The 15,723-nt window shown below is 42.6% G+C and overlaps 1 protein-coding gene across 1 annotated transcript in view; it reads left to right on the top strand.

Moving 5' to 3' along the window:
- The first annotated feature begins 228 nt into the window (after positions 1-228).
- IQGAP2 (IQ motif containing GTPase activating protein 2) overlaps positions 229-15,723 on the top strand; it is a 144,925-nt gene continuing 129,430 nt past the window's right edge. Inside the window, exon 1 of the mRNA XM_064176455.1 lies at positions 229-282. Coding sequence (XP_064032525.1) covers positions 237-282 — 46 coding nt within the window. The 5' untranslated portion in view covers positions 229-236. The remainder of the gene's footprint in view (positions 283-15,723) is intronic.

Below are 15,723 nucleotides of genomic sequence, written 5' to 3'. Positions count from 1 at the left end.
TCTTTTCCTTTTCTTCTTTTTTTTCCCCCCTTCCCTAAATCCTCTCCCTTTCTTTCTGTCCCACTTCTCCTCGCCGCCTTTAGTGGCTGCGCCGCGACCGACCCGCGCCTCCGCCCCGGGTGGCCTCTACCGCGCGGGGCGGTCGCGGGCGGCGGCGACAGCAAATCAGCGCGGCCCAGGCTGCACATAAGAAGGGCAGGCGGGGGCCGGCGCCGTTCCCTCCCGGCGGCGGCAGGATGCACCATGAGGAGCAGGCGCCCCTGCAGCGGCCCCGCTATGGCTGTGAGTGGGGCTGGGGGGCGGCGGGGATCGAGGGGTGCTTCAAGCCTTCTGGGGTTGGGCTCCTTCCCAGCCCCTATCCAGCGCCTTGTAGGCTTTCCCGGTTTAACGTGAAAAGGGAGTTGAAAGAAAATCAAACCCTCCCAGCGGACTGTGGGAGCGAGCAGCGCTCTGCCTCGTTAGTTTGGGTTAGCTTGCAGGGAGCTCCGGCAGGGTTTTGAAGCGGATTTTCGTGGAGCCGGGTTTAGCTCTCAAACTTTGGGAATGGATTACAGCTGCAACCCTGCGTCGCGATTTGAGAGCCGTAGGTTAGCGCTAGAGCTTTGGGTCTAGTTTTGTTACTCGGTGTTACAGGTATCGCTTTGCCTTGTAACTTTACAAGTTTAGCTGTGACTACGATTTCGGATTGTAATTTTGCAACGCTTGGGCTGCTACTACTAACGAATTTCGGGTTATAAAATTAAAACATCGGGGCTTTTTTTTTTTTTTTTTAATAATTATTTGTAGTTTTTTGTGTCTTTAAACGATAACTGGGGCCGGGCGAGAAGCAGTGCCGGTAGCACGCATTCCTTTTCAGGAGTTGCATTTACTTCTCAAATGTGTGTTTAATAAAAACCCTTGAAGCACCTTCCCTTTTCCTGCTACAGGGGTCTCTCATTATGGTTGTGCCGTGCTGAAATACTGCACCGGGCTCCGCTTTCTTCTGGTTCCTACGGGCAGAGCAATACAAACCCTTGTCTTTGCTATTTAAAAATGCCTGTGATATTTCAGCCATTGCAAAACGTGAACGTACAAATGAGTTGCAAACCTCACAGCGACCCTGGTATCCTGCGTGCTGGACAGCTTTCCAGGTCTCAGCATTGCAGCTTCGTTTAAAACCAGGTTTTAGATCTCTTTCTTTCTTTCTTTTCTTTTTTTTTTTTTTTCCCCAAATAAGCACAAAATTCCTGCACAATATTTTGGGTCACTTTGCTTCCATACACTGGATGTAAAAGGTGGTGCTCAGCCGCGTGCCCTTCAGCTTGGAGGATGTTGTGTCCTGAGCATTTTCTTCTATTCATGCCTGCCAGTTGAGGCAGTTTGTCGAACTGGCCTGTAGGTTTAATTTTTCATTTGCATTACCTAGTGGGTGGATGCGAGGCACTCGAAGGTGTGTTGAGTTGTCAGTACTGGTAACAGATTTTGGAGGTTTTACACGTAGGCTAGATGCCTGCGCTGCCAAAGGTGAGTATTCTGCTTGTGAAGCCGATCTCCCAGTCACCTCAGTTTGTTGTGCCATTGCCTGTGTGGGTGGGCAGTGCCTGGAGAGTGGACCTCATGGTGCTCCAGCTCTAGCTTGCTACTTTGTTCACATGTCTGTCGTGCAGAAACTCCTCAAATGTATGTGGAGTGCCCATCAGGCCCCTAGCAACAGTTGCTTTCTTATGCAGACTTGGACCGCCAGCATCAGAACATGTGAGTCTGCACATGTGGCACTCGGAAGCCTGTCACAAAGTCCAGTGTGGTCAAAGATGAGGCTCTGATTTAAAAGTAAAAAGCTCATCATTTATGTGCTGGGTCCTGCTTAGGTGCTGAGGATTAGGCCTTATATATTAATGACAAAAGAACAACCGCGTTAAGAATGCTGAATGTTGTTTTGAGGACGTGATCTGTCTTCTCAGCTTTTGTGCTTTTCTATGACAGTTCAGAGATTCCTGCAACGATGAGCAGGAAAAACTTAGTCTTTCGAGCTGTAGCATTTACCTGGTGTTTGCTGTTCTGTCTCAATGACAGGATTAGATGAGAGCATCCTTCCTGGCTTTCCTGATGCGACATCTTCTCTGATAAACACTGTCTACTTGCTCAGACTTCTGCTGTACATCCTCTTTACAGCATGTTTTTTAAGATGGTTAATTTTGCTGCAGGAACTTTTGACATGCTATTCCTTCCAAAGGACTGGTCAGAGGTTCCTCAAATATGCCAGGCTGATGAGGTTTTTAGGGTTTTTTGGTTTAATACACCAAAGAACAAACCACAGCCTTGTCTGTAGTGGTAGCATGTGTGTAGGTGCTGATGAGGTGTTTTATCCTATGTCTAGAAAGCCAAATATGCTTTATATACACGGTGTTTGTCTGCCTTTTTGGAATGAGGAGAAAGCAGCATCCCAAAAAAGGCTCCCTAACAAGAAAACACACCAGCATTATCTGAGCTCTTATGAAACCCGTTACAAGTTGTAGGTTTTCAGCATAACTAAAACTGCTTTGAATCACTGGCAAACAGTTTCTTATGTTGAACACTAGGTCTATGCTGGACTTCTGGGAAGAGTTAATAAGTTGTCCAAGTTAGGCTATCAAATTGCTAAGTCTCCTTGCTTAGTGACCTAGTACTGTTTTAAACATTGAACTTTTGACTTTGGCATCAGTTTTCTTGCAGTTTATTTGTTGTCTTGAAGAAGAAAATTATCATTTTACTATGATAATTCTCTGCTGGGAGCTGTATGAATCATGTGGTTATCAGTGGTATTTTATTGTGATAGCTGGAGAGGAAGACCTTGGCTATGTTTTGTAGCCTGATGGATACCACGAAGGAAAAACTGTCCTTGAGAATAAGGCTTTGTAGCACCAAATGAGTAACTGGGAAGACATATCCCAAAACTTTAAAAAACTAGCTTTGCCTTACAGGTGTTGCTGATGTAACTCAAAGGATGGCTATATATATAAAAAAAATCTCAGAGCTGATAATTTTAATCTTCAAAGTCAGAAAGTATCTGACTGAAAACAAACAAGAGGATTCCTCTCTGGGTAGATCCCACTTCAGGATGAACACAGTTTACAGGGGAAAGAGCAACTTGGAGCAAAATGTTTGAGCCTTTTAGCCTATTGGACATTGTGGTTTCATGAACCACAGGTGCCTTCAACTCTGCATGCTGTTAATAGTTGAAATCTCATCCACATTTTTTGTTTGTTTGGTGCTACACTTAGTGTTTCAGATACTTGTGCCCAGCACCAACACAAGTATGATCACACAACTACAAGGAAGAAGTCAAGACAGCAGAAACTGTGTTAAATAGGCAGACTGCAACTGAATTTACATAGCTGCTTTTCAGTCTGGCTACAGCTGTTCCCTGTTGTTTGTTTGGTTTTTTTTCTCAATCGTGGTCCAGTCAGATACAGAAGTTCACAGCACTGTAGAATATCGGGACTTGTGTTACAGCTTGAGTTATAAACCATCTTTAACATAAAAAATGTTTGGTGCTGCTGGAGATTATGAAGAGAAAAAGTATAAATCTTGGATGGAGCTCACAGATTAAATGTGAAGTTTTGAACATAGGAAGATGGTGAATTGAGCACTTTCTTTTCTTTGAGAATATCTTTATCCTAACACTCATAGTTCCTTCATAGCTAGTTCTTTCTGAAACTCAGTGTGCAGAAACAAATGCTTACATTTTAGAGAAATGTCTGAGTGGCTTTACCATGTTCCAAGAATGTAATGCAGCTACAGTGAATGAGGCCATGAGACTCTGTATTTGCTAATGATTTCAGGTTGTTCCATGTTCAGAGTGTTGAATTAATGTGTGTTCCAAGTTTGTATACTGAATTGTGAGATGCTTCATCGTCATCAGGCTTATCTAATGAATATGAATAGCTGAAGAAGTCTTCGTCTCTTCTGTTGAATAAAGCTAGAAAGTTAGCTTCACTGGGTAGAGATGGAAGCTTGACTTTGGAGTGATGAGGGAGGGCACTGCTTGCAGTTCTGCAGTTCTGGTACTTGCTCCCAGGACTGTTTCTGTGTGGTGCTAGGAGATGAGACAAACAGCACCAAGCTTTGCGAGAGTAAAAGGTACTTTGCCTGTGGAGACAGGCAGGGCAAACCTAAAATGAAATGCAGCCTACACTGCTCTACAAAACTGAACCTAGCTGCTTCCTTCAGCAGGATGTGCAAGTTTGCAAGACAGCAGCTTTTAAAAAAGTGTAAGTTCAGAAACTAAATTTGCCTGTGCATCTATTAAGTGCAGAGAAACAAACAGATATTTTTCAGTTTAAGGGGGGGGGGGGGGGGGGGGGGGGGCAAAAAATCTTTTGGTAAGGGTTCCATAGGATTTTTCTCAGTGAAAGCAGATGGAGTTTTTAAAGCCTAGGGGAAAAAAAAAGCTGAGCTGTATCCTATGCATATATGTTCTTTTGGGTGTACTTGTGTACTTGTAGTGCTTGTGGCTTGTGAGAACGTTTTTTTTTTCTTCTTCTGTTTTATTGATGGGTGTAATTTGGCAGCCAAATACACTGTTTATCTCTTCCACTCTTTTGTAGGTTGCTAATAATTAAACTGCTGAATGAGAACTTGAAAAGTTTAACTGCTTTGTTTAACCAAGTGCGCATAATTCACTTGGTAGGAGTGGTTCTCTGTGCTTTTTGTACAAAGCAGGTTCATCTCCCAGGAAGTCTCTTGGTAGAGATGACAGAGCTATGTTATAGCATGCTTAAAGCTACTCAAACACTGTTGAAACAAGAAATATTAATATAGTGTTGGAAACAGGATTTACAACACACATGAGTGTGCTAGATCAAGTCCAGTTCTTGAGGCAAGGAGTAGGAAGTATGCAGATTTGAAGCTTGCCTCTTCCATTAAGTGGGGCTTCGGTTACCTAATTGTTCTAGGTCAAGATTTGTCTGATACAGTTGCTAATTCAAGCTGGCTATGATTTGCTTGGACTAATCTTGCATCTGAGGTGGAAAAAAAGATGCCTAGCAGTGATAGGCAGGACTGGTGGGTCATATTTCAGTGGAATGATAAAGCAAACGTGTTCTCCTGTGCTCTGCTCCTTGTAGGAAATTATTAACTTGCTGTGTTTGCTTCACTTGTTCAATCTGTTTTGCTGTGGGTTTGTGTGGTGTTTTCTTTAACAAGTATCCTTGAACTGACTCATATAATGAAAGTGCAGGTGCTGAACAAGAGAAGTGATGCCCACCCTGGTCCAGGGAGCCTAATCAAGGAGTTCAGGGGGCTGGTGCCCCTATCCTGGGGAAGGGAGGCAAGCTAGGAGGACTGCCTGCTGAAGGCACCTTGTCTGTCAGTCCTTAATTTAGGTGAGCTGGGGCACAAGTGGGCACTACATGGCCCTTTGAGTCAGCACTTCCTGTGCCTTCATACTTGTGCTCAACTTCAGAAAACCATGTGCTCTTCAGCGTGGTGCCAGCTGGGCCTTGAAGAGAGATGGCCCAAAGAACTTATACAGTCTTCTCTTCAAAGCTTGGGGGAGGAGGGGTCTGCTGAGTTCTTGGCACAGCATCTGGTTTGTGCTGGTGACCAACACCTTGTCTCTAGCACTGTTTTAGTTGTGGTTTTGCCAGCGGCTGCTGCACCAGCTGAAGATACCCTGGTCCTTGATGGTGATGGTCCGGTGGGACAAGGATTATATGTAGGGTGATCTGTGATTGCCAGGGGCCTTGGCAGGGTGTTAGTTTGAGCCATGTGGCAGGAGAGGGAGCAAATGGGACCTTCCACAGAGTTCTTTGAAATAGAGAAAAGGGATGCTTTGGTTTGCAGATCAACTTCCTTGCTACACACCAAGGGAGATACTGAATCAGATGGTGTTCATACAAGCTCTGCGTGGCTCCTAAATACCTCCTGGAATGTGTAAGCACATAAATGACCATTAAGAACCTGTGCCAGTAGTTGATTTTAGTGTTAAATTACCAGTTTGTATGAGTGTTCACTAGCAATAAGCGCTTACCTGGGGGAATTATGTCAGTTTGGTTATCACTTATTGCCCAAGTTAAGGGGTCAGTCTGGCATAAATTCCTCAGGGATTGTATTCAAGGAGCACCGTAGAGCTCTGACTCACAACTGCTGGCAAACAACTGCCAGCCCCTGAGGGCTTGCTGCCTCAAGGTGTGGTGTCTTCTTCCCTTCCAGCCAGCCCCTAAAGCTGACAGAAACTACTATCCTCATCCCTTGTTCTTGGTAAGGGTGTATCAGGCTAAGAAATCTGTGGCTTCAGCTGAAGTGGGTAATGAAGGTCCTCACCTGTGGACTCTGACCAGCTTCTTTCAAAGAGCAGTGAAAACTTTGTTTCATCTAGCCAGGCATTTAAAGCAATTCTTAACAGACTTCAAAGTCTGAAAGGAAATATGTAGTCACACATGCAGTTCCTTCTTTACTGGCTGTTCATCCTGAAAGTTAAGGTTATCCTCCTGTATTTATGTTTGATTTGTAAGGTTGTTCAGAACACTGGTTATATTGCAAGATTTGAGCTTCATGGGCTTCCAGGATCACAGCACAGATTGATCCAGGGGCAGCTGGAATAGCAAACACGCAAATGCTGTGTGGAAAAGTGCTCCATTAAGGCAAATTCTCTTTCACGGAGTTGTAATAGTGAACTGTAGGCCACTGAGTGCTTTACTGTGCTATTAAACGGAAGTTTCAGAGGTGATTTTGGGTATCATAGGTAAGTGCAGAGGATATTTGCCTCTCTAGTCAGGTTGAAGTGATTACGAACAAGGTAAAAATCTTGAAAGCTAAATGTGAACACAGTTTGCTTTGCCCAAACCATGATCCTGTATCTAGGATTCTCTTAAGAAGTTGCTGTTTCAAAGCTGGCGCTAATGACGCTGAGATCCCAGCCGCCACCTTTCTGCAGGCTGCTGGAGCTGAAGTTTAAGCAGCACGGACTTGCTGAGGTGCCTTCAGTTGCTCACTGTCAGGCTGCTGCGGGCTTCACCCCTTCCCAACCCTCCCATGATGGCGTGGAGACCTAATCTGTCAGGAAGCTAATCCCTCCTTATAGACCTGATTTGCTTTGCTGGATTTGCAGTCTCTCCAGTCCTCTCGGGCTGGCTGCAGCTCTCACAGCTGTGTCTTCTGGCCCGAGGCAAGGGGGGCTTTGCAGCCAGGTGGGACTGTGGCAGTCAGAATTTAAATATGTTTAAATTGTTCTGGAACCGCACCCTGGAACTGCGGTTTTGTGTGTGATTTCAGTCAGCTTTTCTGGTGGAAGAAGAAATTTTCACTCAGGGTTATTTTTGGCTGGATTTGGTCCCTGGTCTGCCTCACAGCATGAATCTGCAGGCTGGTCTGCCAACATGATGTAGTAGCTGGAGCAAGGATGAACACAAGCATCTGGGGGGACAGCATGTTGAGCTGATTTAAGTTGTGTTACTGCTGCACATCGAGATCTGGAAAGCATGTGTGTCGTGGAGCAGCGAAACATACAGGCGCCAAGTGTGGACTGGAGGACGTGGCCAGCAGCAGCAGTGTCTCCGTGCTCTCCCTCCAGGTGCCTCTGCAGTGGTGCTGCTGCCACCCTGGTGCCTTGTCTTCCACGGCTGAGGCTACTCTTAGCTCTTCTGCTGCCCAGGAAGTTTTGCATTACAGAAGTGTTTTTGAGGGAATTTTGTCTCTAGTTTTGTTGTTTCACAAAATGAAAATCAGTGAAGGCATGGCAGTGTTTGCCAGGCAAGGCTGCATTTGTAAGAAAGGGTCTAAACCCTAGACTGCTTGGAGGAGAAAGATAAATGCTTTGTCTTTGTTATTTAAGATCCAAGATGCTTTCCCTACCCTTTTCTGCAGGTAAAATTATTCTCAACTTGCAGGGCCTCAGAACTGTAGGGGTGAGAAGTGGCTTGCAGTAGTGCTGCTTATTTGTGTGAATTTTGTATTTTTGAGGCGATACACCAAATAATAGCTGGCTGTTGTCTGTTCAGTGGTAAATAAGTCTTAAATTCCACACCATCTCAATACAGAATAGCAAAATAAATAATGCAGTGAAATACTAAGGTGGATATGTGGTGGTGTAACCAAGCAGGAACACAGAGGAATTCTGGGAAGAGCAGAGACTGTTTAGGTGAATCTGGGAGAGAACTTGTATCAAGGAGAATTGGACAGCTGTTCTTACAAAACCAGGCACACTGAAAATACTTCGCTACATCTGAGCTCAGAAGTTGTCCTGAATACTGGTTTTCAGGCCAAAGCAGAGCACAGGTTTGTTTGTTTTTTTCTCAATTTAGTGGATGTTGGTAGGTGAACTGGGCTTGGTTTGACATTTGAATATTCATGGCAGCTGACTACTGGATGTGAGTAGGCAGCTTACCTGCAAGGATTGGCTATGACTGCCTGCTGTCTTGAATTTGACACCTGTGATTAGAATGAGGATGTTGAACAAATGGGTTACAATGCTTCAGAAAATGCACAGCTTTTATCGTATGTAGAACAAGCTGCTTGCTTGTGCTCCAGTTTCTATCTTCATACAGATCAGGAGAAGTAAGACCACATGGTTTTGCTGGAGAGTTCACCAATGTGGCTTAGTTTAGAACAAAACAAATCGAATTTCTTAGTACTGTAAGTGGTAATAAGCAAAACGAGGGGTGGTGTTTCCTGTAACACCGAACCATGGCAATAACACAGTAGTTTCCCCTTTTTTATTTCTCCACGCTTAAAATTCAGCAGCTCCATAAAGACTTGCGATAAAAACAGAAGTACATTTACGTAACAGTCATCTCTGCCCTTTTTCCAAAGACTCTGATGGTAGGGTATTGACTGGTCCTCTGCTTTTGCTTTTGCAAAAGCAGCCCATTGACAGGCCTCTCTGGACTCCCCAGAAGAGTGGGGAAATGAGCTGTTGAGATTTTTGGACTCCTGTGTCATTAGTAGAATTGGTCTGTGATAGCTTCTGGAGCACATTTGAGATGAAAGCTAATATCCAATCAAGTTATTTCAATTTAGTTTCCTGGAGTTATGAAGTACAAACTTGCTTTGAAATTTACCATTTTTATGAGAACTGTTACCAGTTAGGCAGAAGTAATTCAATCACTTTTGATAGCCTTTAGTGTGTAGGCAAATAGAAGTAGGGATACTACTGATGAATAAGGCTTTTTGTGAACCTGTCTCCCTACAGAAGTAGTTCTCCTATAGAACAGGAATGACAAACTCATTTGGGTGAGGTGCTGCTGACAGGGTAGTTACTTTTTCAGACTGCTCCTCTTCATGTAACAGCTATAAATGCCTCATAATTAGGAGACAGACTGTAGAGCCAACTGCAAACTAGAGAAAAGTATAGAGGAAGGACCATCATGAGACCTAGCAAAAAAGCTTTCATTTTTGAAGTAGTGCTTCAATAAAGGAAATAAAAATGCAGCTGTGCAAAAGATAATACAAGTCAGTGATCAGCCTTCAAGCATGTGAATTCCTTTGCTGGGTAGACTCTTCAAAATTTGCAAACACTTAGCTTAATTTTGCTAAGTTTATGGATGTTGCTTGTACAATGGTTGGTGTAACAACAACAACTTAAAGCTAGTTGCACTTCCTTTATTTCAATGGTCTTCATATTACTATTTCAAGCAGAATGTTTGTTTGGAGGTGCTTACAAAATGCTTTTGATGTGCTCCTGATACTTTACTCAGGGTTGATGTTTAGCTTTGTCACTGATGTTCTTTCATAAGTGGAAATCAATTCAAGGTGTCTAGGAGGCTGTCCAGTGTTCAGTACTTGCTGCATTGATACTACTTTTTGGAGTGGACTCTGGAGCAGGCACAGACAAGGAATCTGAAAAGTTCTTCAGCGTGAGATTGACAAAGTTTTGTCAGTTAAGAGGAAATAATGATTTAGTAGCACTAAAAGTCATCCTCAAAGATGAATGTATGATTTGTGTGAAAACTTATCTTTAGTGCACCTCTCTGACTTTTTGTGCTCAGTGTTATGAGAAACAACCTCATGACTCCATATCTGATGATATTGCAGTGATAAGTGCAATGGTAGGTATATCATTGTCAGAAATTTTGAGTATTTAGGTACTAGATGTACTGAGCAGAAAACTGGGGCTTTGCTCTTTACAAATCTCGCTCAAAAGCCTGTGATTAGAGACTGAAATGTTTTGTGCTTCCATTCTCTCCTGTGTTAGAGAGAACCTCTGTTTCAGAATACTTCTGGTGTACCAGAGTACAAGTACACAAAGTATGTGTGTAAATGAGGAACACAGGCAAGAGCTGTCCAAAAGCAGTGTGGACGATGGCTCTGCAAGTGACCTAGCAGCAACCATTGGGTGGCTACCCTGGAGTCGATAGCGCCAGTTCCCACTGAAAACACTTAATTGCCTACTATGGAATAGAAGCAGCCAAGCAGGCTCCAAGTGATAAGTGAGGTCATTGCTAACATGGGATTGCCTCTGAACTGGTTACCTGCATAGATAACTTCTTGTCTTCCTGCAAGAATGTCTCATCATCACCCATAAAGCAGGAGCAAAGAGGGTGCATTGCCATCTCCTATGCCTTTCTGCACCTGCACAGTTGGCCAGGCCAAGAGTTTTTAGGGTTAGATTCTGGCTTGTGAACCTGATGCTGTTCTTCCATCCCCCCCCCCCCCCCCCCCCCCCCCCCCCCCCCTTTTTTTTTTTTTTTTTTTTTTTTTTGTGATTCCTGCTTGTACTGAGTCATCTCAGATGCAGAAAAAGTTTGAGTGGTTTGGGGAGCAGATGAAGGCCATAGAGGGATGGAGCAGCTACCCTATGGGAACAGGCCATGAGACAGCCTAGAGAAAAGAAGGCTCCAGAGAGATCTTATAGCAGCCTTCCAGTACCTGAAAGGGGCCTACAAGAAAGTTGGGGAGGGATATTTTGCAAGGGCTTGCAAAGATAATAGAGGAAATAGCTTTCATCTGGAAGAGATGGAAAGAAATCCTTCACCATAAGTATGATGAAACAGGCTACCGAGGGAAGTTGTGGATGCCTCTCCTCCATGGAAATGTTCAAGGCGAGTTTAGATGAGACCTTGAGCAACCTGGTTCAAGGAAAGTGCCCCTGCCAGTGGCAGAGAGTTTGGAGCTAGGAAGTCCCTTCCATCACAAGCCGTTTTAGGATTCTATGATTGCAATTTAAACAACAACAACAACAAAAAAAAGCCATTCTGCCTGTAAATCAAAGAGTTGTAATTGCAAACTTTAAAGTTATTGACTGTAATTATTTAGTAACTAAAAGCAAGGCAGTCAGCAGGAAATGAGTCCTCAAGGTGTAAGGCTGCAAACCTCATGGCATTGTATATTTTTCTTCTTTGTTCACATACTTATGTTTGCAGCTCAAAGCAAAAAATGTACTGCAATATTTTAGATGTTTTCTGGAGCTCTCTTCAGAGTATGGTGAGAGAATCAGATGATTTCTTCAGAACTCGGTAGAAGGACTTTGTCTGTGGAAGGTGCAGGAAATATGAATCATCAAGGGAAGAATTGAAACCGGATGTCAGGGCTGGGAGTTTCTACACTCAAGTCTTTGTTATGGTGATTTCAAATATACTCAATGCTTAAAGGGTGCCCTTGTTATGGCTTTTCCTAGGCAGGTGGTTCAGTTCTCCTATGTCTTGTAGTTCAGACTCTGAGATTTAACATAGCTCTGGCCTGAGTTACTTGTTATGTAGCTGAGTTACTCAACGTAGCTTTCTCTAGTCTCCCAGTCTTTCACATTCATCCTTGCCTTTTTCCTTCTCTGTTCTTTAAGTCACATTTTACACATTTCTGCCAGCTGGTATCTGTATGGTGTGTTTACTGGTGGGAGGCTTTTTGATGTCAGCCTCCCAATAATCCCAATGTTGAATCCATTTGGTAACCATTCCCTCCTCTCCTCGCAAACAGACTATTGTACTGGACTTTTTTTTTCAGGTGTGAGAGGCTCTTCTCCCTCACTTCTCTCACTTCCCCAGTCCCTGTTCTCATCTTCCTCCTATCTCATAGCCAAGAGTAGCTGCTTCCTCACCATCCATGTAGCAGAGGATTACTACAAATATACTTATAATCCACTGTTCTGGTCTCAGATTAATGCAGATGAGCTTTCTGGCACTTTAAGATTGAAAGGAAAATCTAACAAGGTTCTGATTTAGTCATAAATTCTGTACAGCATTTGAGGGGTATTATCTTAATTGGCTATTTCTAAATGGACACCATTGAATTTCTAAAACAGAATAATGGCAGGGACCAAAAACTTTAGTGTTATATTCTTCCTTGTGCACTTAAACTAGTTTTCCTTTGAAGCTTTGGTAGCTCTTGTCAGGTATGCTTAGCTCTTTCAGTTCTTTGGGCTCTTTTAGCCAGAGTAAGCCTTGTAATTTATTATGGCCCTGCGTGTTGGCTGAGATGTCGCAGTTTAATTAGGGTAACCTTAGCTGCTGTTTGCATAGCAGATCATCTAAGCTGGCAGCGGTAGGAATGCAACAGAGCTGTGGGTCACACATTGACATGTGTGAGCAGATGAGGGGTGTGGACAAACCTGAATTTGGGTTTCCTGTTGCCACTGTGGTGAGTTGAGTCTGTGCCCTGCCATTACCTATGGTCTCTATTCCCTCTTTCCTGTCCTCCCACTCCACTTCTGTGCTGGCTTTCTTCCCTGTACTTGATCCTCAAATGGTTATGGGTGGGGTTGTGGCTGCAGGTGGCAGTGAAGTGATTACATATAATAAAAGCTGCCTTTGAGGTTCAGCAGAAGGTTGCAGGCATATCTCCTGTTGCTGTTAACTTGTGCCTCTTCTTCCAGCTCCTTGCATGGAGGTGAACGTGTTTAGATGAGCTTTTCACCCTTTCAGGGTAATAGTTGAAGTATTTTACCCTCGGAAGTCAGTTCTCTTATGTAGGTGTGCATCTGCATTTGGCTTATTGATGTACCTGCAATTCTTTTCACAGTAAAAGGAAACACAAAATTCCTAATGCTAGAAATAAATTTGGCATTTGTAGGCTGTTTTCTTTTGACTAAGCCAATTTACAGGGTTGATATTGAGGTGTGATATAGATATTCTTTTCTGTGTTTTTAATAGTTGAGTAGTGTATTTTACTAGCCTGACAACATTAAACCATCCTTTTCATTATTTCATTTACATTCTGCTCATGTTAAGTCGAACTGAGGTCACAGTAGGTAAAATATAAGGAAATGGAATCCATATGGTAAAGTTTTGGCGCTCTTATTGAGGATTGTGAATATATGTAGTCAGTAAAAAGCAAACAGGTCAAAGTAATTCAAGTGAAATGAATAGAGCAAATGGTAAATGTGTCAAAACACCAAATTCATATCACAAGTACTTCATTTAAGAAATCAGCTAATGTATAAATCTGACAAAGGAGCCTTTCACACTTTACTGTTTGTTTCCTCATGATTTAACCTCTGGAGAAGGAAAGCCTGTTGGAAATTCCTACTGGAATGTGCAATATTATTCTGAATGTCTCAAGCCTCTAGTGCTGTGCTAATCTGACCAACTAGTCTTTTAAAAAGAAAAATTGCATTTCTTGAAGCCCACATAAAAAATTTCATTCCTGGTCTAAGCATGTGGAAACTAAGCAGATTTACCAACCAAGACTGACTACTCACCAGCCTAGCCTTTTCCTGCTGCCTTCAGGCTTGGCTGTGTTAATGGTTTTTGGACTAGACCAGTGGAGATAGAATGGTCTGTAAGGAGAAGAAAGAACTCCTAATTGTTATTAATTGCCTTTTCATGGTCCATCAATATGAGGTTTGCAACCAGTTCAGGAGTAGAAATGGAGGATTTATTAGTAGATATTATGGTCAACTAGTGGTTTTTAGAAATGAACTAGTTTTAAAGGTGTTGTTTGAGCACCTTTAAAACCTGTTGTGCCTTGAGGTGACCAGCTAGCAAAATGCTCAAAGATAAACAGTTTGAATTCTTCAAGTTACATGAAATATTTCTGGGGACATTGAGACTGGCAGTTAAATGTAGGTGGAAATGTTGGGCAATAGGCCGAGAAATTTCATTTCATTTTTTGTAATTGTAGATGGCAATACTAAAAGCTAACAGAAATTGTTTGGAGATGGATTTTCATATACTTCAAATCCATTATTCTGTCTCTTTGGTCTTCTAAACATAGAATAATTATGTTGATCAGAAAATGAAATTAACTATTTTTTTTTGCACAAGGTTAAAGGACTCTTCTAGAAGAGTTGGCCATGCTCTGATATCATTGTACAGTAAGATAATGTCAGAACTACCTAATGTCTTAGTGCATTGCCTCTCAGATTCTTACCTGATAGTATTGTAGAAAGCCTGATTTTTAGATGTAAAGGATGTATATATCCACAAGTAGAAAAACACTTGTTACAATGTTCAGTCTAAATATGGTTACTTGCTAAATGCCAAAGCTACCTTGTGTGTGTTTAAATGAGATTTCTTTTATAAACATCACATGAATAAGTATCTTGAGTCATGTCTGAGGAGTTGTGTAGCCTTTGGCTTTTGACAAACTGAAAATAAGAGTTTTTTCAAGAGTTCTTTCGCTGTCCTGGGTTAGTTGTACTGCTTAGTTTAAATATAACTGTACAAGGAGAATAAACTGTTACAGAAATATAATAAACCTTAAGGAAGATGGGGAAGGGGCGAACCGGTGGTGAAGCAGCAGCAGCAGCAAGAGGGTTGGGGGAAGATAGCAGCAGGTGCAGCAGAAGCAGCAAGGGGAAGGTACAAGCTGTGCTTCCAGACATAAAGCTCTTGATACTTCAATGGAATGATATGAACTTATCTATTGTTGCCATTATGTAGCCTATCCCTAGAATGTTCACCTCTCCACTCAGAGCTTCCACTTCTAAGTTTCTGTTATTAATTTTTTCATGTCTGAGCTAGAAATCTGGCTCAAATAGCCACAGTTGCTTGACTCTGTAAGTATAGGCCATGGTCACTGTTGCATCCCCATACCCATGGTATAGCAGTCTTAAGGTCCATGTGTTGTAAAAGTGCTGTCTTTGTAAATAAATGTGGTTAGACTTCAAGTAGCAGATATGTTAGGCTGAAGTAAGACCTTTTTCAAGGGAATCAGAGGAGAAGTCATCAAAGCAAATACAACGTAATGAGGCTCTGTGAGGATGCTCATGGGAAAAACTGGTTAAGCAAGAATTTTTAGTATTACATTAGGATGTGTTTTTACTAGACTTCTGCTGTCAGTGCTCCCATGCTAATAGTATTTGTTTGTTTTCCCTGTTTGTGCAGTGTCTAGTAGTGAAATCTAGTCTAGGACAGTGGTCCTGTAGATTGTATGTGACACACAATTTGTGAGAGTGTGAGAGCAGATACTGTCTGCTGACCAGAAAATGTGTATTTCTGTAAGAAAACAGAGCCTGCATTTTCCAGCCAATGTTATAGCTAGACTGGAAGAGAGCCATTTAAAGCAAGGAGGAAAGTGGATAAAGTTGGACAGATTTGAAAAATGCCATATTGAATATTCTCATAGTTTCATAAAATGCATTAGTCTATCTCAAGTAGATCTGCCCTCCAAATTCACAGCTGTGGTATTTTATGTCCACCTTTGTCCAGAACCTGCTATTGGAGCAAATGTTCAGGGCATTAATCCAATTCCCCTTGCTGGAGCCACAGAAGAAGGCTCATTTCCCTTGCTTTGAGGGACATGTGCTAGCTGCTCATGACAGCTTTTTCAGAGGAAGACTGTGCATAACAATAGACCTGTAGGTATTGAATATATTAATAATAGAACACCTGG

This window comes from Pogoniulus pusillus, chromosome Z (assembly GCF_015220805.1).
Source record: "Pogoniulus pusillus isolate bPogPus1 chromosome Z, bPogPus1.pri, whole genome shotgun sequence".
Lineage (NCBI taxonomy): Eukaryota > Metazoa > Chordata > Aves > Piciformes > Lybiidae > Pogoniulus > Pogoniulus pusillus.
This window is presented reverse-complemented; position numbering and strand designations above follow the sequence as displayed.